This window comes from Panthera pardus, unplaced genomic scaffold, assembly GCF_024362965.1.
Source record: "Panthera pardus isolate Hobbes unplaced genomic scaffold, ASM2436296v1 HiC_scaffold_21, whole genome shotgun sequence".
Taxonomy (NCBI): domain Eukaryota; kingdom Metazoa; phylum Chordata; class Mammalia; order Carnivora; family Felidae; genus Panthera; species Panthera pardus.
The window spans coordinates 57,456,072-57,482,255 of NW_026526777.1; the positions used below are offsets into that span (position 1 = coordinate 57,456,072).

At 49.8% G+C, this 26,184-nt stretch overlaps 1 protein-coding gene across 1 annotated transcript; it reads left to right on the forward strand.

Moving 5' to 3' along the window:
- The first annotated feature begins 668 nt into the window (after positions 1–668).
- On the forward strand, positions 669–26,184 carry DPT (dermatopontin). Its single transcript, XM_019423952.2, has 4 exons — positions 669–1,015; positions 12,640–12,765; positions 21,968–22,075; positions 24,987–26,184. The coding sequence occupies exons 1-4, from the start codon at positions 711–713 to the stop codon at positions 25,051–25,053; spliced, it is 606 nt and encodes a 201-aa protein (XP_019279497.1). The 5' UTR covers positions 669–710; the 3' UTR covers positions 25,054–26,184.

Genomic DNA, 26,184 nt, shown 5'->3' on the forward strand with positions numbered 1-26,184 from the left:
AGAGCACAGCTTGTAGATGTCGGGGGGGGGGGGGGTCCAATTTCAGCAGCTCAGGGGGTTGCTCAAGTGCAGAGATGATGCCTACCTTCGTTTCCCGGGGCCCACAGCTCTTCCATTTGCGACTTACTAATTCACAGAGCAGCCTTGCAAACTGGCACGACATGCACCCACTCAAGGTCAAGAGACATTGGGCTGGGAACGTCAAAGAAACCGGGCATCTGGCCTTGCAGAAATCTAAATGACTCCGTCCCTTCATCCCTACTATTTTGGTGTCTTGAAATCACTCCGGGTACCCGGGGGGTCCTGGAAGGCTAGTTGGGGGAACGAATCGGGGGGGGGGGGTTTGCTGGGGGAGGGGAGCAGAGGGAGGGGAGGTCCTGAGAGACGAGGGGCAGACAGCCTGCCGTCTCAGGTGACCGCCTCCAAGGGGCGTGAAGCCATTTGCCTTTATAATCTCCCCGCAGGGTGGGTCTTTGTCCAGGGAGTTCCTTTCATTTGTATGTTCCTTACATTTCCCTAGCATTCCACCTTAAAACGAGCTGGACGGACTCATGGCCCGGGCTCTCCGCGCTGAGGTTTTGCTTCAGCAATGACACAGTGCACTTGGAACCTGCTCTCCCACATCTGGAAGCCACATGTCGGCGGCAGCTGTATAAAACGGTCAGCCCCGCAGACCTAGGGTGACGTTTTTTGCCAGAAGCCCGGGCGGCATGGACCTCGCTCGGCTGTGGGTGCTGCTGGCCCTGGTCACCGTGGCCTGGGGCCAGTACGGTGACTACGGGTACCCCTACCAACAGTACCATGACTACAGCGATGACGGGTGGGTCAACCTGAACCGGCAAGGCTTCAGCTACCAGTGTCCCCACGGGCAGGTGGTGGTGGCCGTGAGGAGCATCTTCAACAAGAAAGAAGGCTCGGACAGACAGTGGAACTATGCCTGCATGCCCACGCCCCAGAACCTCGGGGAGCCCACGGAGTGCTGGTGGGAGGAAATCAACAGAGCTGGAATGGAGTGGTAAGGGCGGCCTGGGCTCTCGGGCGGGGGCTTGGTGGCACATCTGTCCCCCGGCATCGGCTTGACCACAGCCTCCAAGGACTAGGCCAGGAGTGCACTGTAGCTTTCTTGGGGGGGGGGGGGGGGGGCGGGCCGCTGCCCAGCGGCGACATTAGACGACAGAGACCCAGGATGGGGAGTGCAGACGGGCTCCCCCGCGCCTCTGTTCCTTCCAGAGGCCGCCCTCCTCGTAATCTGGTCCAGGGACTGCTTTGGGTCTGCGAGAAGGTTCCCGGCCTGCAGACCAGAGGAGTACGGAAATTGGCAGTCTTTAAGACACTTTAGAGCCCACAACCAACGTCGTTGTGGTGTCCGGATGGCGTTTTCGTTTCGCAGCAATTTATTTTTAGTGTTTCACCAAATACTGGTGCACGGTTGTCGGGGGACAAGAAATGACTGGCCCCTCCCCACAGACCGTTTGAGAAACATGAACTGAGAGCAAGCGAATGGGGTGGGGGGGGGGCAGAGAAATGTAGGCAAAGAGAAGCGAAATGAAAAACCTCTCCGCCGCCCTGAGAAGATGTGCTCTCTCAGTTATAAATACTGAGCCCCTTCTCTCTGCCCGACCCGAAAGTGGGTTTCACCGCCGTAAAATAGTTTACGGAAAACTGTTGGGGGAGAAGGGCTGCTCTTTGCCTGACGGGGCTCCGCCACAGTCAATGGCATGGACACGGTCCAAATCTGTGATTCGCTGTGGGGTGTGACCGTCCCAGCCCCAGTACTTGGTCAGGAGCCCATCCCAGTACTACTGACGGCTAGGCTGGTTATTCATTCAGCCTGGATTAGGGGCAGGAACCCTGGGGGTGGGGAAGGGGGTGGGAAAGGGGAAGGGAGCCCTGGGAGGTTGGGAGGGGAGGGCAGCCCTAGGGGAGGCAGGTCCAGGGAGGAGGATGCCCAGCTGGGAGGCTGCTGTAAGGCAGGGCTCTATGAAGGTTCCAGCAGGCATGTGGCATAGAGGGGGTTGGGGTGGTCAAACTCTGGGGGATCGCTGGGTCAACAGACAGAACCATGATGAGAGGCCAAGAGGCAAAGACAGTGACCCGCGGAGGAGCCAGGCAAGAGAAGGGACCTCTGAGTGGTAAAAACAGCCACCGTTTATCGAGTGCTTCCGCTGGGCTGGCACCATGCTGAGTGCTTTGTATGGATTACCTCATTAGTGCTCAAAACAAATCTCTAAGTCATTTTATAGGCAGACAAACTGTGGTCTAGAGGCCCAGGTGTTTCCTCAGCCGGAAAGTGCTAGAGCCAGGATTTGGATCTTAACTCCAAAGTGGATGTGCGTGGTCCCGGTGATGAGCTATTTGAGAGCCCGCTGCCCCCGCCCAGTGGGGGCCATTGGCTCAGCTGGGGGGCCAGGGCTGGACTCAAGGGGGTTCTTCATCCTGGGAGGATGGGATCTGCAAAGGTCAGAGCACAAGCCCGGCCCTGGAGGACGGGGGACCAGCTCGGTACCCATGACTGACGAGGGGTTCCGCCAGCCTGTGGAAGGGATGAGGAGAGGGTCCCACAAGCAGCTGTAAGTGGGGCCCTTCATCCGGCCTTCCCCGTCTACCCCACTGCCTCTGGCGAGCAGATTTAATTAGCCCAAACTCCTTCTGGTAGGCGGCCAACTCAGAATCTAGCCTCACCTCAAAGACCTGAAGCAGGTCCCAGTGCCTGGCCTGGGGCTCAGGACCAACCCAGTTATACTCCCACCTGGTCCTTCCATCTGGGGGGCCATGATATGGACGGGTCCCCTTTCTAATCCCCCTTTTTAGAGACAGAATAAAACGGCACTCGGAGATGATTTCTTCACCCCAAAGGAAAAGCCCTGGGCTCTGAGTCAGAAGGCTTGGGTTTGGATCCGGGTTCTAAAGACCATGTGACCTTGGGCCAGTGGTTCAACTCTCTGGGTTCCCACCTCATCTGGAAAATGAGTGGCCCCACTACATGATCCCAGAAGAATTCACATCTCCAGCACCCCACGCTCCGTTTGGCCCTGAAAACGCACTTGGATTTTTCTGGCATTCTGTTGATCCTTGTGTTTATCCCTGCTAGGCAGAGGAAGCAAATGATGTTTAGTTTTAAACTTGCCAGCTTGCTACTCAGCTAATCACAGAGTTAAAAATGCACAACCATGAAAAACAGCCCCTTTACGGTAAACCTCGGCTGCCCCAGGACCGACACCAATTACCCCAGAGGCATGTTTTTAGATGATTATTGCCTCGAGTTGAGACTTCATTGTCAGTGAGAACTCTGAAAGGAAAGGATTTGTTTGTAGGCTGAGGGGCAGTTACGTCTTCCCACGGGCTGCAAGCTTGTAATCTGCTCTGGGGAAAGAGTCGTTGATGGTTTTGCACAATTTGGCTGCCTTTTATATATATATATATATATATATATATATATGTATATTAAATATAACTTATTGTCAGAATGGTTTCCATACAACACCCATTGCTCATCCCAACAGATGCCCTCAATGCCCATCACCCACTTCCCCCCCTCCCCCGCCCCCCATCCACCCTCAGTTTGTTCTCAGCATTTAAGAGTCTCTTGTGGTTTGCCTCCCTCCCTCTCTGTAACTTTTTCCCCCCTCCTTCCTCTCCCCCATGGTCTTCCGTTAAGTTTCTCGGGATCCACCTATGAGTGAAAACATATGGTATCTGTCTTTCTCTGCCTGACTTATTTCACTTAGCGTAATACTTTCCAGTTCCATCCACGTTGCTACAAATGGCCAGATTTCATTCTTTCTCGTTGCCAAGTAGTATTCCATTGTATATAGAAACCATAGCAATTTCTTAACTTGACACGTCTCCAAAAGCAAGGGAATGAAAACCAAAAATGAACTGTTGGGACCTCACCAAGATAAAAAGCTTCCGCACTGCAAAGGAAACAATCAACGAAACTAAAAGGCAACCGACGGAACGGGAGAAGATATTTGCAAATGACATATCGGATAAAGGGCTAGTATCCAAAAGCAATTTGGCCGCCTTGTATAACTGACTCAGCTTGCCGGTTTATTTTAAGAGGCAGGAGGAATCTCGAGCACAGGTATGACAACAATACATAGGGTCTACTAAAGACGCTTGCTAAAAAAAATAATAATAATAATAAAATAAATAAATAAAAATAAAGACGCTTGCTAATAAGAGCACAGATTTGAAAGGTGCTCCAAGCGTGGCTGAGAGGCTCGTAACACTGCTGTTTGCTATGGTTTCTCTGTAGAAACCATAGTGCCAGATTCTGGTGTGTGGATCCTGGCTCCCCAACTAATGACCACCAGGAGGCTCTACCTAGGTCCCAAGCGTGGCATTTTGCTGTTTCAGGGCATGGCTCTGTTGTTCCCGGGGAATCTTCTCTAAATTGACACAGCACAAGCTGTAGGACATGTCGGTCCTGGGCGGAACAAGATGAAGTTGGAATTTTCTAGTCAGGCTGAGCTGTCATGCGGTGGAAAGAGCTTTGGTCTTAGAGTCAGGAAACCCCTGATTCACAGCTCCTGTTTCTATCATCTGCCGGCCCTGTGGCCCTGCGCATTCATTCTAGAAAGAAAGAAAGGTGTAACACCCGCTTCGCAATAGGGGTGCAAGGAAAAATGTGTAGAGGAGCCCTACGTGTATACGGGAACTCCAAATCTAAATGTAAACAGATGCCCGGCACATCCTGGGCGGTCAGTAAAGGTTCAGAGATTCTGGAATCTGCTGAGGCTGGGTTTGGACAAGCCACCTTTGCGTGGAGCCTGCATTCAGAGGAACAGCATTGTGTTTATTGGCACCTGCTTTCTTCCTCCACTCCCCTCCCCTGGACTTCAAAGGACCTCAGGAAGACCTTTTGCAGTGGCCGCTTCCATCAGAGCTGACAATTTCAACGCATTCAAGGTCAATTTCTTACTCAACGCGCCTCCAAAGGCAAGGGAATTCAAAGCAAAACGAACCGTTCATGAATGACAAGCCATGTGATGGAGAAGAGGAGAAAGGAAAACTCTCCCACTGAGCTGTGGGAGCACCCACGTCAGTCTGAACCTGGGAATAGTGGGCAGAAACTCAGTTTTTTCCATAATCTCAGTGTTCCAATTCTAATGGAGACCAGGGCTCTGGGTAGTACGGGGCAAGCCCTCCTGATCTGTGGTTCTGAGCACTCAGGATACACAGCGCCCACCTCCTCAGAGACCCTTCCTCAGACCACCGTCTCTAAACTCACGTTTCTCACCCTCCACTCCCCAACCCGCTTTATGTTTGCGGTGGTGCACCTGTCATTAGCCAATGTGTAGTTGTATATTGCTCGTCTCCTTGAAAACAGGCTTCGCAAATGTAGGGACTTCGTCTTATTCAGTGCTGCGTAAAGTATTCTCCAGCGCCGTGGATAAGGCTTGTGCAAAGCAGGCCCACTAAATACGTATGCAAGACTAAATCTGACTCGTTAGTGGCTTGAGCAGTCCCAATCCCAGCCGGTGTTCCCACCGCCCTCACCACAGAAGCCTGCGGATTTTCCCGCAGGGGACGCAGTTTGGTTTCCATTTTTGAGTCTCGGTATTCCACTGTCCGTAATATAGGGCCCAACTTTATTGTTCACGTCTCACTGTGACGAGGTGCCTTTGCGGCCCTGCAGGATGGTCTTTTGAGATTTCCCAAAGTTCTCTAAAACATACAAAGGATGGCTGACACATTTACCTTAAGATAAATTCTTTTCTAGCTTCCACTCTCCCACCCCCCCAAATGTTAACGTCCCCATAAGCTTCAAAAAAAAAAAAAAAGAAAATACAGTAGTGAACTCTTTATCTCAAAAGCCACAGAGCCCCAGTGCCATATGGATTCCGGGCTGGATCTCGGAACAGCAAAAGGGCATTAGTGTGAAAACCGGCGAAATTCCAAGTGACGTCCGGACGTTAGGGCCGTACTGATGTCACTTTCTTGGTGTTCATCAAGGCACCGGAGTTCTGAGAGATAAGGTCAAGGGAACGACTCCTCTGTAAATCTGCATCTATTTCAAACCAAAAAGATATTTGAAAACAACGATGCAGGCTAGTAGGGCATGTACCGGGAGTTTATGAGGAAACGGCAACAGAGTCGAAGAAGCTCGGAGCTGGGAGGGATCTGGAAAATAATCCACAGCAGTCTCCTCGCTTTGTATAAGAGGAATAAAGGCCAAGAGAGCCAGAAATACATTCGGCATAGGAGCTATTACCCTTGGCCTAATTTATGTGACGCTTTGGAGTTTATAAACATTCCCCATTTATACGTTCCTTTGCTCATTCATTCCCTACCAAATGCTCATCATCACAAACTTTGCCAGACTCCGGGAACCTGAAGACAAATGATATACAGTCTACGCCCTTGGCTTCCTCATGGTCTATCTAATCTTACTTGTTCCTCACGGTAATACTGGGAGGCAGGCCTTACTATTTCCCGGTTTCGCAGATGAGAGACTGTAGCTCAGAGCGTTGGGAGACTTGCCCGGTCTGAGCTGATGAGTAGCGGGGGGGGGGGGGGGGGGGGGCCAAGCCAGACAGTCTGATGCCACAGCGCTGACGGCGGATGTGAAAGGTCAGCATTGTTTTTGTGCTTGGATAGAGCCGTGGTGAGTGCTGGGCTGGCGATGATATCCCATCCACCGAAGAATGACTTCTGGAGGCAAGGAGGCAAGTGTGGGAGGAGGGTTATGGCAGATCCAGGATTCTTGCCAACTTTCCATCAAGGTCGCGCCTCTAAGTACTAGGAATCAATCGTCTGGGGGAAACCTTGAGTTCTGCGAACTTGGCTCTTGGTTGGGCTGATCAGGATGGCAAAGCTTCCCTCCTCCGGTAGGGGGTTTGCTCCTGCCGGGGCACTTGTCAGACATAATTTTCCCAGTAAATAAGTCTGACCCACAGACTTAGGATTGCTTCTTCTGTGCGTCCGCGTGTGTGTTTCTTTGAAGCAGTGGAGAGGTAATTTTTGGAGTCAAACAGGACCATTCTCAAAAACACTGCCCCCCCCAACTGCTGACGCAAATCATGTCCACGTTCCAAGACCCAGTTTCTACTTCTACAAAGACAACTCCCTGGAATTGTCGTGATAAGCACCTTCAATAATATTGTAGGCATTCCTGGCTGTGTGTCCTTGGGGGACTCACTTAACCTCTCCCAACCTGAGTATCCTTGTGTACCAAATGCGAGGGGTGGGGGGGGAAGGGGGGGGCTGGTTATTCAAGCCATTTCACAGGATTGTTTGGATGATTGAAATAACGAACACAGAGACAGTGCTGAGCACAACGGCTGGCACATGGAAAGTCCCCGGCAAAGGTCGCTTCTTTTTACTTAGAAACCGAAACTCAAGTTTCACAGTGAATTGGAAAGCCGGCGCTGAAATATAAATCTCTGGCTTACAAAGACCCCTGATGGGTACGTACCATTTTGTTTTAGGAACACGCAATTCGGTTCTGATCTATGAATATTTGTCACATTTTCAGTTAGACCTGGAGGTAGCGTTAGATCTCCTGGTCAACAAACATTGCGATAATTGATGTTCAAGGTCTCCCGGGGCTGAGCCTGCAGTCCCCACGTGACCTGAAATGGTTCCCAGGCCATAGCTGATCTCAGGCCATAAATCCATCATAGAAGCTCATCTGCATCTTCTCAGAGGCGTTCGGGGTAGCCTTGACTTCTTGTGTTTTTCCAAAACGGGGCAGGAGTTTGTATTGTGGGGAGAATTTGTCTTTCTCCCTCGGTCCTGGCCTGTGTCTTTTTATCCAGAAAAGCTGTTCAGCAGGCCATTCGTGCTTCCCCATCTGGAAACCTGGCAGACAGGCCGGCAGACATGAAACCGGGACAGAGAAGACGGCAGAACTCTTCCCCAGATGCGGGCAGGCAGAGAACAGCCTGCGGACAGCTCGACATTATTTAAATAGGTAGTTCGCGTCTCCACCATTGTGGCAGGAGGCCCAGTACTGGCGGTGCAGCACTGACCTCCAAAAACTCTGCACTGTCACACTTTGCCCCTAAACTGGGTTCGTCTCTGCCCCTGGCCGCTTCCCTGTCCCAAGGTCCCCACCTGGTCTCTCATTTTTCTTCTCTGCCTTTAGTGTCAACCCCCTTCTTCTCCCCACTGTCTGAATTTCCACAGTGAGTGCTTCCCAGCACAGCCCTCTGGAAAGACCGAGGATAGCACCAGGCACAGAGGAAGTTCTGATGAGGGTCTGTTGAAAGACTTAAGAAACATTCTGAAGCCCTGTGAACTCTGTTATAAATGCCTTAGAGGAACCCGAAGGATTATTCTGGGGAAAAGAGAATTAGCGGGAATCGAGGCTTCACTCCAAAATAACGAGTCTCTCTTGGGGGGACTTGAGCCCTCCTCAAGCCGGGTTGGGGGAGAAGTTTGGCGGAGTGAAGGAGGCCGGGTCACCGTGTCTCACACCGTCTCCCCAACACCGGCTTTTCCGGTTTCTGTCTTGGCCAAGACTTTTGCAGGCGTTCTTTCATTCGGTCCTCACGGTGACTTGGGTGAGGCTCCGCACGGCCTGGTAAGGACAGGACAGGCACAGACCTCAACAAAAGCTCTTCCCCTGCATGCTTCTTTGTTGGACGGCGGCAGATACAGGAGAACGTTTTCTGTCTCTGCTTTCGGGGCAACAGGCCCGAGACAAGCCATTTTCCGAAGGCCACTTCCCAGAGAAGGTCCCTCCCTGAGGATCGTAAGGGGGGGACTAAGTAACTGCCTCCTAGTCTACCTTCTGGAAAGTTTCTCCCGTCAGGGGGAGCCGGGCCAACGATGATCCAGGTTGTGAGACAAAACCGAGCCTCCGGCCTTCACGGGGTTGGTGAGAAGGCAAGGCTGCCTTCCGACGTGGGGAGTAGACAGCCTCTGAAGCAGGGCACCCCGAGGTTCTCAGGGAATCTGGGCCCAAGGCTTCCATGGGGTCCCGTCATAAGCCACCCAGAAGCCTACGGGCTTGGGTCCTTATCCTCCTGTAGGCCCCTTCAGGAGCATCGCACAGGTGCCGGAAAGGGGAGCAGAGCCTCTGTTGTGTCTTTTCATCACCAACCACTTCTTTTTCTTAATGTTTATTTATTTTGCAAGAGAGAGAGCACACGAGCAGGTGAGGGGCAGAGAGAGGGAAGAGAGAATCCCAACAAGGCTCCCCGCTGTCCGCACAGAGCCTGATGCAGGGCTCAACCCCATGACCCTGGGATCGTGGCTGGAGCCAAAGTCAAGAGCAGGACGCTCAACTGACTGAGCCACCCAGGCGCCCCCATCACTAACCATTGTTAACGACTGGTTTGAATCACTCGAGCCATGCCAGCCCTCCCCTGCTCCCCCGCACCCCTCCCCTCTACAGCCACCCCCTCCCTTCTTCTCCCCTGCCTGCTCCGTGTTTGTGATTCTGCAGCTTGTGGCCAAATGTTTAAGTGACTCCTGTCAAATAAGGTGCTTTCAGAAAAGATCGAAAGTTGCCAGAAGGGAGGGGAGGAATGCCCAAAGCTCTATTCGGTTGACACCCTCAGCCTGAGGAGGCTTGGTTCCTGAGGGCGAAGGTGGATGTGGGGAGATGATCACTCACTTGGGTTCTGGAAACTTCATGGGGCGGGGGGGAGTTTCAGGGTCCTTTCTGGGTCTAAGCGATGGGCTCTCCCAAGTCAACTCCGTCATCAGTCATCCGTTCGTTCGTTCTTCTGTTAAACATCTGCTAGACCCATTGTGTCAGGCACTGTGGGGACTTCAAACTAAAGATCAAGCTGTCCCTTAAGGATTTTACCTTCTACTGGGGGTGATAAGTGAGACCTAAGTATCTATACTACAAAGTGGTGTGTGTGTCGGGGCACCTGGGCGGCTCAGTCGGTTGAGCGACCGACTTCGGCTCGGGTCACGGTCTCACGGTCCGTGAGTTCGGGCCCCGCGTCGGGCTCTGTGCCGACAGCTCGGAGCCCGGAGCCTGCTTCGCATTCTGCGTCTCCCTCTCCCTCTGCCCCTCCCCCGTGCAGGCTCTGTCTCTCTCTGTCAAAAATCAAACAAACATTTAAAAAAATTTTTAAAAAAAAAACCCAAAGTGGGTGTGTGTCTGCAACCAAGGCATCCAACCCCCGTGAACTTTGTTTTAGGGAAACAGACCCTCAGAGAATGCACTGGGGCCCACCAGCTTTCCTCTGACCGGAGACTGGGGAGCCGAGGCTGCTTTCGTCGAGTATGCTCAACAGTCGTCAAGTGGACGAAATGAAAGTATGATGGCAATAACAAATGACCGAGCAAGCGTCGAAAGCGTCAATAATAAGTCATTTAGTAAGCGCCAGGATTTTATCTGCGTGGTGTTATTTGGTCTTCACGATAACCTACATAAGTATGTGCGATTATGATGCCCGTTTTGCAAATGAGAAAACCGAGGCTGTTGGAGGCTACGAAACCCGCCCAAGGTGACACAGCTGGGGGTGGTTGGAGCACTTGGTCCGGCAGCATATCCCGTGCTGTTAGCCTTTCTGCTCCGCCGATCGCCACGTGAGAGTGAAAATGGCCGCCGACAAAAATCCACTTCAGGGAGGAATAATTTCATGGCTTGGCCACACGCACTACCAAAACCCCGGTGCAGGCTCGCTCTAGCAACACGTGTAAGTGACAGGACAGAAGGTAGGAGAGGCGAGCCCTGTGTGGTTCTCTAACTTTTACCACACGGTCTTACGCCCCGCGCCTGTCGTGTCCAAATGATCTTCACAGGGCAGCCTTCCTGAGGTGGCAAATGAGGGAGTGACAGGCACACTTGGCCTACGGGACGGTGGGGCCAGCTGCCCGGCTGACCGCCGGCGGAGAATTCACAGGACGCGGAATGCCTTCAGCACCGGGACTCCACGGGCTCAGGTCAGCTTCTCTTGCCGCACTAATTTTTACTCGAGGGAAATGATCACCCTGGGAACCCTGTCCCCGTGGTGATCCGAGTGCCTCTGACAAACCAGAACAATGGAACAACAGCCACAGGGAAACCACAGCCTGGCTCAGTTCTGAGAAGGAACATTTTTTGTTTTTTTATAGAGGAAGCCAGAATTGTAGTGATGGTAAGAAAGAAGACACCAGAAGCTTCGTGGACAACTTTTAGCGCTTTCTATTGAAAAGCTCTCACTCACGCTGCTAGAATGAGGCTATCATAGACCATCTTGGACACTCCACTGCCCCAGAGCCTGGCAGCCCATTCCAATCACGTGGCTTCCAACACGTGCCAGGCGTCTTCCCAAGGGGGTACTGCTTCCGATAAGATGTGGGCAACGGTAGGGCAGAGAAGGCTAGCGCGTCAAGGGCATTTTCATCTGCGTTCCTGAGCTCCTGGAGCTGAGGTCTCTAGGGTCCCGGCACCTGTTGCAAGTTCCAGGGACAGCAACCCAGGCTAATCTGCATGGCTGGCCAAGCACCAAGCCCAGGTCTCAGTTCTCTCCACACGGAAGCACGGAGAGGGATGCAAGAGTAAAGCCTTCCAATCAGAGCCATGAAATATATTTAATTGCTAGTGTCGTCAGGTCCACAAGATCGTTTCTAGCACTTCCAAAGAATCACGTGAAACCCGTCACCACCGATGGTTTCCTAGTTTGTGTGTCAGCACAGCCCCTCCCACCCGTCAGCACGGAGCACTTATTCTTTATCTGTGATCGTTTCTGGAAACGTACCGGTACTTGGGAAAACGGGGTTGTGTTCCGGCAGCTGTCGGGCCAGGACGCGGAGACAACCGCCTGCTCCGCTCACTCGAGAGAGGGATCGGGCTCCGTGGCCGGATGGGTGGGGAATGCAGAGAATCCGAAGGAGCTAAAGACTTATTTTGGAAGGACTTGTGAGCGACCCCCAGCCCCCTTGAGGGGGGAGCCCTCTGTGGCCAGGTGGAGAACAGCGCCCTCAATATCAGCTGGAGGTGGCAACCTTCAGGCCCCAGTGTGATTTGGGGGAGGGGGGTGGGAGAGAGGAAGTGGGGCAAAGGAGGTGGGACAAAGGAAGAAATGATCACACACCGTCCAAAACCAACGCTTAGTGAGGAAGGCGCTGTGAAGGGAAAAGGGGCCGATCCCCAGAGTGAGGGCCCAGCGACAAGGAAAGGGTGACCACGCCCCGTGGTCGAGGGGAGGGTCTGTGGACCAGAAAGGAGGGGTTGCCTTCCGTGAAGAATTAGAACGCAGCGTCTCAGGCAGGAAAAATGCTCGTCCAGGGAGTTTGAGGCCCAGTTTGAGGCCCAGTTGGCCTGTCACCACCCTGTGGCGGTGCCTCCATATACCAGGACCCACTGTGGGCACTGGGGATAAATCTGACCCAAATCTGCTCTGACCAGGTAGAGCTTATGGTTTAGCGGGAGGTAGGAAGACTCCTGGGTAAGTGCGTCCATCCATTCACGCTCTCTTCTATCCAACTCTACATTCGTAGGAGTCTGTCGGGAACAGTGTTCCCCCAAGTTTCCTTCAGCTGAAAGATTCTGAATCATGTGAATTTTAACGGTGAGCGTAATGTGATTTCTACAAACATAACGAAGTCTTGACTGTTTGCATAAAAATGGAATACGTTGTTGGGAATCTAGGTCAGTCAAAGCATGGCCTGGCTTGGTCACGGTGGCAGCCGGGGTCTTGGGTGTCTCTGTTGTTAGTTCACTTTGGATTGTTCTCTTCTCTTCAGGTACCAGACGTGCTCCAACAATGGGCTGGTGGCGGGGTTCCAGAGCCGCTATTTTGAGTCCGTGCTGGATCGGGAATGGCAGTTTTACTGCTGTCGCTACAGCAAGAGATGTCCATATTCCTGCTGGTGAGCCTGGCGGAAGGAGCCTGGAGTCCAGAGGGGAGCTTGGGGGGTGCTCTGGTCCGTGTTTCTGGCTTCAGATAAGCCTGGGCGGTCACAGACAAGCTTAGAATGCGACAGCCAGCACATAGAAGGAAATGAACAAATAAAATTAAGGAAAAGGCTAGAATAATATCCTAGCAGGGAGGGACCTTACAGGTCGCCAACCCAATGCGCCTACACCCCTCTTTTGGCAGGAAAGAAAACAGACAGAACGATAGGACAAGGAAGTCACTTGTCCGAAGTCACCCAGCTGTTTCATGGGGATGTCACCTCTAGAACTTGTCCCAAGTTTCTGGGTGTGCAAACGAGCCAGGCATTTCCACCTTGGACAAATGGATCCCCAAAGTGGCAACATTTGAAGGGTGGCTCACTCAAGTGATTTATCTCTCTGCGGTGTGATGCCAGAAGGGGCAGCCTTGCGGGTTATGCTGTCTTCTGCACCCAGAGTTCCTCCACAGATGCCTGTGTGGCTCTAAGGAAGGCAGTTCCAAAGGCTTAACATTTTTCTGTCCAAAGTAATGGTGACTAGAAAATCCAGATTCCATATGATGGAGCAGGGGCCTCCTCCAACTCTCCACAGCTGCCTCCATAAAGCAGTTCTTACCCCACCGTGGCAGGTGCACAGGCATGACTAGGACATAGGCTAGAACTGTGACAGGTCCCAAAGGCAAGGACCTAAAGCCCGTGCGTGGTGGCACAGCGTGGAAACCCTGATGGGGCAACAAGAAGCTTGAGGTTGTGTCTCTGTGTTGACGTGTCCTCTCCCTCCCTCTCCTCCTCCCCCAGCCTTCCTCCTCGTCCACTGTGACATCTCTAGCAAGTCACTTTCCTTCTCTACGGGGTCTCAAGTCCAGCCATCTTTTCTGGATCTCTGAGGTTTTTAAGAATCTCATGAAAGCTATAGATCCTGTCTTCAGCGTGTTTAAACAAAAGTTTACAGAGTCCTTAAACTCCCGAAAGCCACCAAAAGATCTTTGAGGTTGTTTTGAGCCCTAAAAATTCCTTGACTCCAAAGGTGCTTTTGCAAAGGGCAACCAGATGCCCAGAATTGTTTCCAAAGAGAGGATGAGGGTCCGAAAGATGACTGGGCCCCACTGAGAGAGAGAAGGAGGTAGGAGCCTGCCCACTGTGACCTGAGAAATGGGGCTTTCCCCAATCTTCCCGGCCCGAGTCGGCTGACAGAGACCACCCCCACCAAGTCAACCTCCAAGTCAACTTGGAGGCAAGCCCCTCTGAGGAATGCTTTGCTTAGCTGCATCTATTCTGACTGCATGGTGTCAGAGCCGAGAGCCACCATGGCTGTCCCAAGGAAAACTTGGAGAAGCTGCAAAGTGAGATTGCCACACGCACTCACTATCCCACTGGGCTGTCTAGACATCTTAGTGGCATCTTTGAATTGCCTGAGTCATGACGTTCCTTATATCATATGTCTTTAAATTGCCTGAGTCAAGACGTTCCTTATATCATATGTCTTTAAATTGCCCGAGTCATGACCTTCCTTCTATTATATGTCTTTCTAAACTGAATGAAGTCTCTAGGGCAAAAATTAGGTCTCGTTCGCCAAGGACTGCCTGGCACAAAACAGGCCCTTCATCAATTTCTAGGATGAACGTTGCAAGCCCATAGGAACAAGAACCATGGTGAAACCTGACACTGTTAGGATGACGTTTTCTAGTTGAAAAGGATTTTTCCACGTGCATTGTTTTCTTTGATCCTTTTAACAGCCTGTTGGGGTGAGGAGTGTTTTCGCACACCTTCCCACGGTGAAAACCGCTGATAACCTTCCAATCTGTAGCCTCCCCTTCTGTCACTTAAACTGGCTTGAATTACCTCCCCGGAAACTAGACGCATGTGTTGGGGGGACGTTTTTACTCTCCCACTTTGAAAGCCGATCTGCTGCACTGAGCCCGACACTGTTTGGAACGCGCTAAATGAGCATCTATCCTCTTTGTGCGTGCAGGCCTTCAAGGATTCGGAAATAGCACCGCTCTTGCAGGGAGAGAAAAAAAAAACCCACAAATCACCCCACCACCTCCCAGATGAGCGAGAGATTCATTTGTTTAGTTCGGACCGAGGTGCTGCTCTCGCTTCAGACTGAAGTTTCTCATTAGAGAGTAGAGCCTCACCGAACTCTGGCAAAAGAGAGAATTGCTGATAGATTCAGACACGCTGTCACTAAACAGTCCCCACTGGATGGGTTCCATATGTACATTTTACATGTCTTTATTTACATGTGAGAATTCAAAATCTTTGTCCGGTTGTCTGCAAACCACAAACACATGTCGCTGACGGAGCCACAACCCTTCGGAGCCTGTGTGTTAATAATCCCCAGGCTCCCAGCAGCTACAGCTGCTGCCTGCCATGTACCAGAACGTCCCCCATCGGCAGGTGACGCCGGCCACGTGTAGACGATGGGTCCCAGGAACCAACCGTTTTGAATTGAGCATCTATTTCCTTTTTCTCATGGTTCTTCTCCAGACCTGTGCCTTTCATTACGTTCATTGCATAGTACGTTTGGATGGGCAAAGAATAATGTTCTTCCTCAGAATCAATATAGGCGACATGTTCAGTTCTCCTCCAACCCAGACGTCCCATGACTCTCGCACGTTATACTCTCTGCTGCCCAGCTCCCCTCTCCCTGAAGCTCGAGTCTGACGCCAGAGAACATTTTCCTGAATGCCCAGATAGCTCGAGTCCACAACAACGAAATCAGCTTACCAGAACACTCTTCTCCCCCCCACCCCCCACTCTAGAGCACTCGATCAAACTAACCTTCAACTCTGGGTCTCGTGGTTCAGATTTCAATACAAGATGGGTGGTGTTTGCCTGAAGTCATGGCAGGGACAAGAATGACGTCACAGGCACCTCCACTGCTGTGTCTGTCACCCCCGCCCCTGCTCAGCGCTGTGCCCAGAGTCTGGGAAGAAAGGCAGCTTCTACACTGGTTCCTCCGAGCCATTGGGAGTCAGTATCAGAGAGGTGGCGACACCCACACTTTGAGACAATAGGACCGGATGTTGCATTTTTTTTTAATACAAAATTTATTGTCAAATTGGTTTCCATACAACACCCAGTGCTCATCCCAACAGGTGCCGTCCTCAATACCCATCACCCACCCTCCCCTCCCTCCCACCCCCCATCAACCCTCAGTTTGTTCTCAGTTTTTAAGAGTCTCTTATGTTTTGGCTCCCTCCCTCTCTAACCACTTTTTTTCCCTTCCGCTCCCATTTTAAAGCAACTCGCATTGAGTGTAGTCACTTCCTCTATGAACAGTGGCTGCCTCGCATTGCCTGAGGCCCAAAGCGCTCCTTTTGGGGGACAACAGCCGCTCTGAGCCCAGGCAGAATCAGTCACACCTTTCATCAGCCCGAGCGGCTGTTCACAGTGTTTTGCACTTGAGAAATTGTATGTGCTGCCTGCATGGCAGTGATGCGTTTCCCCCCACCACCTCCACCCTAGGCTCAAAGTTCAAAAGCAGCAATTTCAGAGGTGTGGCTTGTTGGCGAGTGAGCGTCGGCCACCCCAAAGCCAGGCCCCGTAGCTCCTCAGAACAAGGCAACCCTCGCGGCGATAGACATAATCTGTTGCGTCATTCTAGCTAGTCCGCTTGCCTTTACTGGAGTCTAGAGACCGTCGCTCATTCCGTTAATTTTGCCTCAGCAGCCAGTGAATGTGAATGGATATAAAATAGGTTACCATTTAGAGACTTGGATTCAGTTCCCAGGAAGGATGACGATGGTACCCTTTATGTCTTGAGCACCTAGCGTGCGCCTGCTGTTTACTTCAAGCAGGTCCAGCTGCCTCCCAGCCCTAGGCTCCGCACGCAGTGCTGAGCTCTCTCAATCCAGAGGAGAAACTAAGACCCACAGGGGCGAAGTACCAGGGAGTAAGGCGGCGGGGCCTCTAGAAGGGAAAACAGCAGAGAAGGGGGTGATGTGAGCTGGGGCAGAGATGTGGGACGCAGAGTTGTTCCCCTCAGTGTTGAAGACCGGGGCGACCGTGATGCAATGTGGCTGATGAGAGCCAGGAAGCGTGGAAATCAATGTGTTGGCTGAGCTGCCCTGGGCGTGGCCAGTGAGCTGGAAATTCAGTTCCAAGAGAGCAATTGGGAAAATATTTAGAGGTTCTCCTCTTCTGATTGAAGTCAGAGATGTCTCTGGAACCGCATTTCCATGTGCTGTGATACGTATTTGAAGCTTTTGCGACCTAAATCTCCAAAACGCCACGAGAAGGTCGACGTGAGCATCCGAGGTTCTTTTCTTCCCTCCCTTCAGGGTCTAAGGTCTCTCCACAGAGGATGGCACTTGGGTGACGGCAGAGACCTGGGCCTTCAGCCCCACGGGGCCAGTTCCCCAGCTCTCTGGGGGAGAAGCCAGGTGGCTGTCCCTTCGCAGGTGCTTTCCTTCATGCATAACTGCATTTGGGTCTTTGCACATCTTTGCGCAAATAATTCAGACAGGTTCTGATGCAGCTCCTGTTGGAGATGCCAGGCCATTAGCAAATTAGTCCAACCTGAAATATCCTCATGCCTGCTGGCTTGCCTGGAATAGCTTTGTGCAAGAGGATTGATCGTGAGCAGATTGTTTATTTAAAAACAAAAACAAAAACAAAAACAAACTTCTCCGTGATTTGCCTGCCGGAGAGGGACAACCTCTTTGTAGCCGAATGTAGAACGTAGGCCAACCTCAACACATCAGTTCTACAAATGCTGAATTTCTCCTTCACGCCACTGTGGGGGCCACTGTCCCCTTAAGGAGTTCATCGCATTGGTCATCATCGTGAAAAAAAGACATATTTATGGGATCCTGTTTTTGTAATTAAATGCTACGTATGTGGGGCCGACAAGTAATAGGACATTAGAAGAGGGTATTTAAAATAAGGTGCACAAGGTACCTGGGTGGCTCCATTGGTTAAGCGTCCGACTCTTGATTTCAGCTCAGGTCATGATCCCACAGGATCATGATCCCATGATCGCAGGTTCGAACGCAGCATTAGGCTCTGAGCTAACAGCGTGGAGACTGCTTGGGATTCTCTGTCTCCCTCTTTTTCTGTCCCTCCCCTTCTCTCTCTCTCTCTCTCTCTCTCTCTCTCTCTCTCCCCTCCCTCTCAAACTATGAAATAAATAAAATAAATAAAATAAAATAAAATAAAATAAAATAAAATAAAATAAAATAAAATAATAAGGTGCCGATTGGGACGTGGAGGAAACAGGAGGAAAACAAGATTAGAGGCTGGACTGACCAGAAGCAGCTTCTCTAAAATGTCGATTGAACATGGGCTACTCACCAAAGAATGGGTCAGAAAACATCCTCAGTTTATTCCTGTTTAGACAGAAGCTGAAGCTCCCATCCTGACGCGTTAATTTGTAAAAGTTGGGTTGTTCTTCCAGCTTTTACCTTCGGGAGGCTGTGGTGTGTGCTCCCCTGCTGTCCCATGCGGCGGGATAAGGTTGGGGACGTGGTCCTCGCTGACTTGGGGCCACGAGACAAGGCCCCGTTGTCCGTGTGCAAAACGGTGGGGCACACGGCCTGACAGCAGCCTGCAGGAGGCCGTCGTATAATCCAGTTGTCCCCACCGCCAGCAGATCAGGCGGGTGGGAAACCGATCCCGGGGCTGTGACGTTTGACTGTAGGTTCAACTGCCCCGTAATCGATGATAGAGGTGGATTTTGTTACGGTTTCACACTGAGTCACTCTCTGCCGAGGAATAGATTTAAAACCCTTTCCTTTATTAAACCCAGTCCTCAGCCAAACCTCTAACAACCAGTAAGACCGGCCTCTTTTTCCAACTAAATCGTAGCTCTACTCCCTCTTTTGAAATGGCTGTGATAACACATATCTGGGCCTGGCTCTATGATACGCCCCATTCTCACAGCAAAAGGAGCAGGGACATCTGTCGGCTGTGGCTCCATCAGTGGTAACGGACACAGGCAGCAGCCCTGTTTTGACTCTAGTTGGGCCTGTTGATAATTTCAGGGCTTTAATCTTAGATGAGAATCTTAGATGAGAATCTCCTCTATCAATCTTAAAAATCCCTTCAGTTTGAGTTTTCTTCAGCTCGTACGTGAGATGTTATTTAATTTCTTTCCATCTCGCTCGACCCCATCTAACACAGGAAGTTGTAAAGGGGTTCCACGTTATCGAGCTCTCGCTTAGTTTCCCTCACTTTGCAAGTTCTCGGTCAAGTTCTTTGTCTTGCTTGCAGATGGCATAAATGGGGTATCATTTATGTATGTAGTTATGTATGTAGGTAGGTATCATGGGGTGAGAAAGTGTACCCCAGTAGTCATTCATCCAAAGTGATAGGAGGAACGCACACACACATACACACACACGCACACACACACAGTTCTGTGTAAGGGAGTATGTGAGGATCCCAATAGAGACCTTCAATAATCTACCCATTTCAGTGTTTTTCTGCTTCCTTATAGGCTCTTTTGATGTCCTGACAAGTCCCCACGCCCCTGTTTCAGTGTCCAGCTATGAACGTTTACATTCTTTCTTTTCTCTCTATTGCTGGGGCTTTCCTCTATTAAGACGTGTTGTGTGTGCCCAACACGATCAAGAACTAAAATGGCGACACATCTATTTGGTTCTAAAACTCAGGATCCTGGATCGTACTGAAACAGTAGTTCCCTCTATGGATGGTCTTTGGGTTGTTCACTTCCCACTCATGACTTGGGCCATTTCTTTCTCTACATTTTTAGCGTCTGAGAGCAGGCATAATTTCCATCAATATGTAAATTCCTTCCCTGGCCCTGTTAATCCAGGGTCCGGTAAGAGAGTCCAAACTTGGTCTCACAGTTTTGTAACAAAATAACAACAAGAACCAAACATCAAATAAAACAAAAACCCGGCGGGATGGAGACAGAAATGTACTAATGAGCATGCACGCCTTCTTTGGGGCAATCTAGAAATTTACTGGATCGCAGTCCCCCACAGAGACCAACTGTCCAGTTGATCAGGGGACCTATATCTGATCACTACCAAAAATAAAGCAATAGAAAATGCTAAAGTATTGGATACATTTTTCCCCTTCGAAGCTTAGAACTTCGTGATTTTTTTTAATGCAAGCCTCTCTTTTCCACGTTAGTCCAAATTTGTTTAACTAACCAAGTAATCTGAGGTCAGATCAGTAAAAATTTAAAAACAAATAAATATCTAGCCTGGTCATTTCCAAATAATTTTAGTAATTGGATTTAGCTCAATAGAGTATTGCCATATGTAGATTCTGCCTTCACACATATAAAACTGTTTGGCACTTAGCTTTCATGCATTGTATCCAAGGAGTGTTTCAAAGTTCCGGAAAATATTTTACGTTCCCTGAAGTAAGGAAAACACCTCCTACCCCATTTCTTTTAATCCTAATTTGCATCATTAACATTCTCAACCAATGCCTCTTTTTTTTTTTTTTTTTGGATAAACTTTAGTCTAACACATGTTAGAATCCTCGTGGATCAGAAACCAATGGGATCCAAGTGAGGCCCTATTAAGTCCATTTATGAGTCATTTAACACTTTCATTAGAAAGGGAAGTTCCTGTTCTGGGTCCCTTTAGAAGCACTGAATAGATTTCTGAATTAGCAGACTCTAATTTTCCTTCATGAATACATTAGGCAAAAACACATATAACCCCCCCTGGGTTGGGCTTGGCATCCTAATGGAGCATAATTATGTCTTGAGAAAAGTCTCAGAAGGAGGGCAACTATATAATGTGAAGACGAATTGTGAGCCTCGAGAACGGGCTTTTGGGGCTTTAGCTAACCCCACGTTAACCTGAGCTAACCATTGATCTTGCTGCAGCCAAGCTCTGAGATCCTCCTCCGAGCCCTTCCAGTTTATAAATCAGTCTTTTCAAGATTTCATGACAATCATTGCAATACTAAGTCCACATAATGGAAGGTCTTTGTATCATCAACAGATATACAATAACGCACAATGACCTGGTGAATCCAAATCGGATGAAATTATTGACACTCACTAACTGCCTTGGAGATGCAGATGAAGACTTTGGCATACCCATTTCACACCGAAAAGGACCCTTTTTGGTCCTGAAGTTCCCCTTACGAGCCTCGGGAGGTTCTAGATTTATTCCAGGGTGGACCACAGCAAACCTACTTTTAGGGAGGCCTGGGATCAACCTAATCTTGGAGGAGAAGGAAGAAAAAGGAGGAGGAAGAAGAAACAAATTGCTCCTTATGGCTCAACTTCTACCATTTGCACATCACACATACGAGTATTAGTTCCAATAACAAACTCATAAGGTAGTTTTCATTCTTCTCTACACCGGGAAATTGAGATTAAGTGACTCTCCCAAGGCCATTTATTTATTCAGCAAATACCTATTACATAGAAGGAACTGTTCCAGGCGCCACAAAACAATAGTGGACAAGGAAAAGACTACCTTTGTGGGGATTAAATATTATTTTAATATTTTTCAAACCCTTTAATCATGACTCACAGTAAAAAAATACATACTAAACTATCACACCAGGCGTACGTCATAATTACACACACCTATACAGTATATTTGAAACAAAGTTTTTACACACACGTACACAACCTTCAGCATGTGTTCTGATATTTCCTATTCTACTTTTTATTTTTATTTTTTAATATTTATTTATTTTCGAGAGAGAGGGAGAGTCAGGGTGCGAGCGGGGGAGGGGCCGAGAGAGAGAGGGAGACACAGAATCTGAAACAGGCTCTGGGCTCTGAGCCCCGACACGGGGCTCGGACCCACGAACCGCGAGATCATGACCTGAGCTGAAGTGGGACGCTTAACCGACTGAGCCACCCAAGCGCCCCTATGTTTTAAACCTCACTTGGAAATAACCAGGTGAGTTGATTTCATGATCCACTAAGAGGTCACAATCCACAGTTTGGAAACACGATTCCAGTGGACTTGTCTGGAACGGACAACTAGTGATATTAATTAATACTTCCTCAAGGCCCGAGGAGTTATCTACAGCTTTTTCAGCGTGTAGTTAAATGGCAAGAAGAAGGAAGATGAGAAGTGGGAGGCAACTGCCCATCACCTTTCTGCAGCCCGGAAAGGTTTACTGGAGGCCATCAAACTCTGGCTTGGCTTTCCCATGATGTTCAGACGCCCTCTCTTCTTTGTAATGATAGTGCTTCTTCCTCTAAACTTTTCTTCTTCCCGCATAGGCTGACCACAGAATATCCAGGCCACTATGGGGAAGAAATGGACATGATTTCCTACAATTACGACTACTATATGCGAGGAGCGACCACCACTTTCTCTGCGGTGGAAAGGTGAGCCTGCCCAGGGGCTAAGAGTCCAAGGAACTGGGGACCCCAGCAAGGACCATGTCAGCAGGAACTTCCATCCGGGGTTTTCTCTAGTTTATTTCCTCCTTGGTCTAGAATTAAGGGAGAGGTTGCCAGGGCGATGGACAGCCGTGGGAATGGAGATATTCTCATCAACCGTTTCATGGAGCAGCTCACCCTTGGAAATAATGATGGGTTCCAGGCCGCTCCAGAGAAGGAAAACCCCAGCTAGGTCTCCCATGATGTTCTAAGCTCTGCCTTTCACTCGATTTCAGAGAGCGCTTTCCCTATAAATTCAGGGACTTTCTGTCAGGTGATAATCGCCTCACGCAGCATATGAATTCCCAAAAAGTCACCCAAACGTGTTTTGCAAACAGAACAAAACTTACATTGACTCATTCAATAATGGACTACGATGAATGTGAGTGTGGCTTACCTTTCGGGGAAATTTATGCTTTTAAATGAAACGACATCTCACCTAACTGAAGTGATCGTATTTAACATGGCCCAGGATTTGACAAACAAAAAACAAAAAACAAAAGAACAAACATTAGCAGCTCTGAAAAGGCCCCCTACATGGTTCAGGCTCCATCATCAAAGAACCTTTATGTTTATTCATAAGGGAACCCTTCATTTCTCACACATTAATCGTTCTTATTTTAGACGCATTTTAAACTAGCTTAGTTGTCTATTTTCGAGAAACACAAAGTCTGAAAATGATCAGGGAAAATAGTGCTTAGAATGAAACTCTTCACCAGGGAGAAGAAATCGCCAAATGGCATCACGCGCGCGCACACACACACACACACACACACTATTTTTAAGAAAAGGAAAGACCTGAGAACTCAAAAACCAGGGGAGCTGGGTGAAAATCAGTGGCTGTGCCATCCCAGAGGGCAGACTGGGTAACAGTGTAGCAGGGCTTTCAGTATTCTTGTGACGTCTCCATATCAACAGGAAAATTAGCTCTGCATTGCCTGTTTAAGAAGGCAGGAAAGACTACAATATGGAAAGAATACCATCCAAAATCACTACAAAAGACATATATGTTGGTGGTTAAAATACCCAATTCCCATTGGCTTGAAATGTATCAGTTATGGGGATTCACCCAGGACCTTGGAAAACTGAGATACCGTGTCACGCGTTTGTTTACTATGAACGTGCCCGTGAGATTTTGCTGCTGTCACTAACAGTCAGTGGCTTAAAGATCCACAATGTGGGTTCCTTCAGCTCTGTTGAAAGATGCTAAGGCCACCTCGTTGGAGAAATATTGTCAGGGCAGGACCGACCGACTGGGCAGGGGCTTTCCTTCCATATGCAAATCATAGTGGGTTCTTCTTGGTATGGAGTTGCTCAGCCTGAGTGCTGTAGATATCTGGGGCCAGATGAATCTCTGTTGCAGGCGCCGGTCCAGGCATTCCAGATGTTTAGCGGCATCCCTGACCCCTATCACTAGATGGCACTAGCAACCTCCCCTCCCCCTTAGTTGTGACAACAAAAAAACCCCTTGGGGAGCAACTGGGAGACCCTCCTGCCAATGATTTTAAGCAAATGACTTGGAACAACAGACTCAGAATTCCAAATCCAGACTCAGACTGAGCAGCACACCCCAGAGCTGCTGGCCAGAGGTATCTCCCAGAGCTACCTTCCAGATCAGAGTCTGGATGGAGACCTTCTCGGGATCGGTTATTGTTCACGATAACTGGGAAGTAGCCTGGCAGGTTGAAAGGGGAGAAGGATAATTCTAAGATTAAATGACAGACTGCGCTTTGGAAGGATCTGCGTGACCACGGATGGGATGGGTTTTTATTTTTGTCCTTCGTTGGGACTTTGCAAAGGATGTGACAGCCATGTCCTCCGGTGGGGTTACGGGCACGTAGTTACAGTTGGTATCGTGGGACAGGAGAAAGGGCAAGATTTGAGTTCAAGACTCTTGGAATCTGAAATCGCCGCCTAGTTATCTTAAGGAAAGGCACGTATTTCTCGGAGTCTGCTTCTTCACTTAAACCCACGAATCACTGTCAAGATTAAACGAGCAAACCTGTGCACCAGTGTGACGCTGGGTGTACCAAAGTTACTCTGCAAATAGCGGGTATAATTGTCATATCACTGTTAGGCGGTATTATTATGCCAGAAGAGCGCCACGCAGGCGCTCAAAAATATACGCAGTGTATACGTATATATACGCAGTTAAATGCACAGTTAAATGGGTGAACAAAGAACGTAGGCTTGCCCTTAGCAAAGAACATCCATTGAAATATGCCCACCACACCTCATTTTCCCCAATCGAATGCTATGGCCTTTCATCCATATGCCTGACCTCTAGGACGAATACGCGATTCAATTTCTGCCTGCGTGGATGGCGGGCATTTTCTTGTTCGCTTTATGGGGGTTTAGGGTTGTGGGCCCCCCGCTTCATTTCCCCATCATGGTGTTTTCTGAATGGAAACACATAGTGTATGGTGTGGAGCCTAGAACTCGGGAAGCACTTAGTAAAGGAATAAATGAGCAAACGGATGGCCCATGGAAGAGAAGATTCTTTACAGTGGAAAGGAGACGATGCTAAATAAATGCTTTTATTCCAAACTGTGAACCTATTTGTCCTGGAGGTACTCATGGGACAGAGCAGTGGCCAGCAGACCCCAAGTGACAAACGGGACCTCCACGTGGCCAGGAACCTGTCAGTCACCTGCAAGGTGCGACCTGCCCTGACCAAGGAGGTGTCTAGAACTCCTGACCTCACAGATGGATTACCTGATGGTTTTCTAGAGACTTCGTAGAGATCGACATGAGATTAGGTGCCCCTTCGGTTCCTAGATCCTCCAAAAGTCGATCACTGCTTCTCCCTTGGCAGCGATCGTCCTCACTGGCTTGCCTTTTGACTCTCTCCCCACAGGGATCGCCAGTGGAAGTTCATAATGTGCCGAATGACCGACTATGACTGTGAATTTGCGAATGTTTAGAGCTTCCACCTACCAAATCTGGGCGAGGGGAACGGGGCCAGGAGACCGGAGGATGTCCACGCAGGTCCACGTCAGCTGGAGCTCCAAAGCGGTTTCTGCTGCTCTTTTCTTCTCCCTGAGCTGGTTAGTGGCCACAGCACCAGCTTTCTGGGCCTTCCTGACTAGTATCACACTTCTAATAAAATCCACAATTAAATCGTGTTCTCACTTTCCGCACGTTCCATAGCAACCGTCTCACGTGACTGACAATGGCTTTCTTGCACACTGCGTATACAGTGGGCATGCTCACAGCCGGAAAAATGCCTGGTTCCAGGAGCACCTGTCACCGCCTCCCTACGGTTTTTACTACCAAATGAGCTGCAGGCAGGCCCGGGGCTGAGTGCTGTCTATGATGGGGTTTCAGTGGAGGGGAGTGAATGACAGAAACTGAAGAGGGTGGCAGGGAAGGTCTTGGCAGCTCAGTCTGTTTGGATGAAACCCAGGGTCCTCAGCAAGCCTTGAGGGGATATGCTTCCACTCTCCCCCTCCACATAAACCAGGCTTGTCTGGAAGTCCAAGTGCAGAGCTCTGTGCTCCAGGAGGGAGGAGACAGGGAGGTAAGATGGGGAGATAAGAGGGTCTGGGGCAGAGCTAAAAGGCCTGGCGTTGGAAGAATCTTCTGAGTGGGAGGAAGGTTGTTGGCATACCTCTGAGGTATGACAATGGTAATGACAATGACGCAGACACCAGAGGCACGCGTGCAAATCTGGCTCGAGTCAGACAAGTACGAGGAAGGAGACAGAAACCAGAGCACGGGACTCGAGTCAGGAACTTGAGAGGGAAAAGAAAGAGTGGCCAGGTTGCTTTGGGAATAGAAGAGAGGGTTTGAGCCCCTGGCACCTGGAGATATGGCCAGGACTCCTGGGAAGGCTGGCATATGCCCTGTAGCCATGGGAGTTACTGGAAAACTCACCTGGATTGGTCCCGATTTTCCAGCTGGGAAAGGCGGCCCTGGGACTCCATTTCTCTTCTATGTACAGTTTATGGGTGTTTTCTGCAGAGGTGACACTGTCTTTCCTCTTCCTCTGATGTCTCTGCCCCCAGCCCTCTGTACTCTCTTCATCATAAAAGAAATAAAAATGTTAACATTCA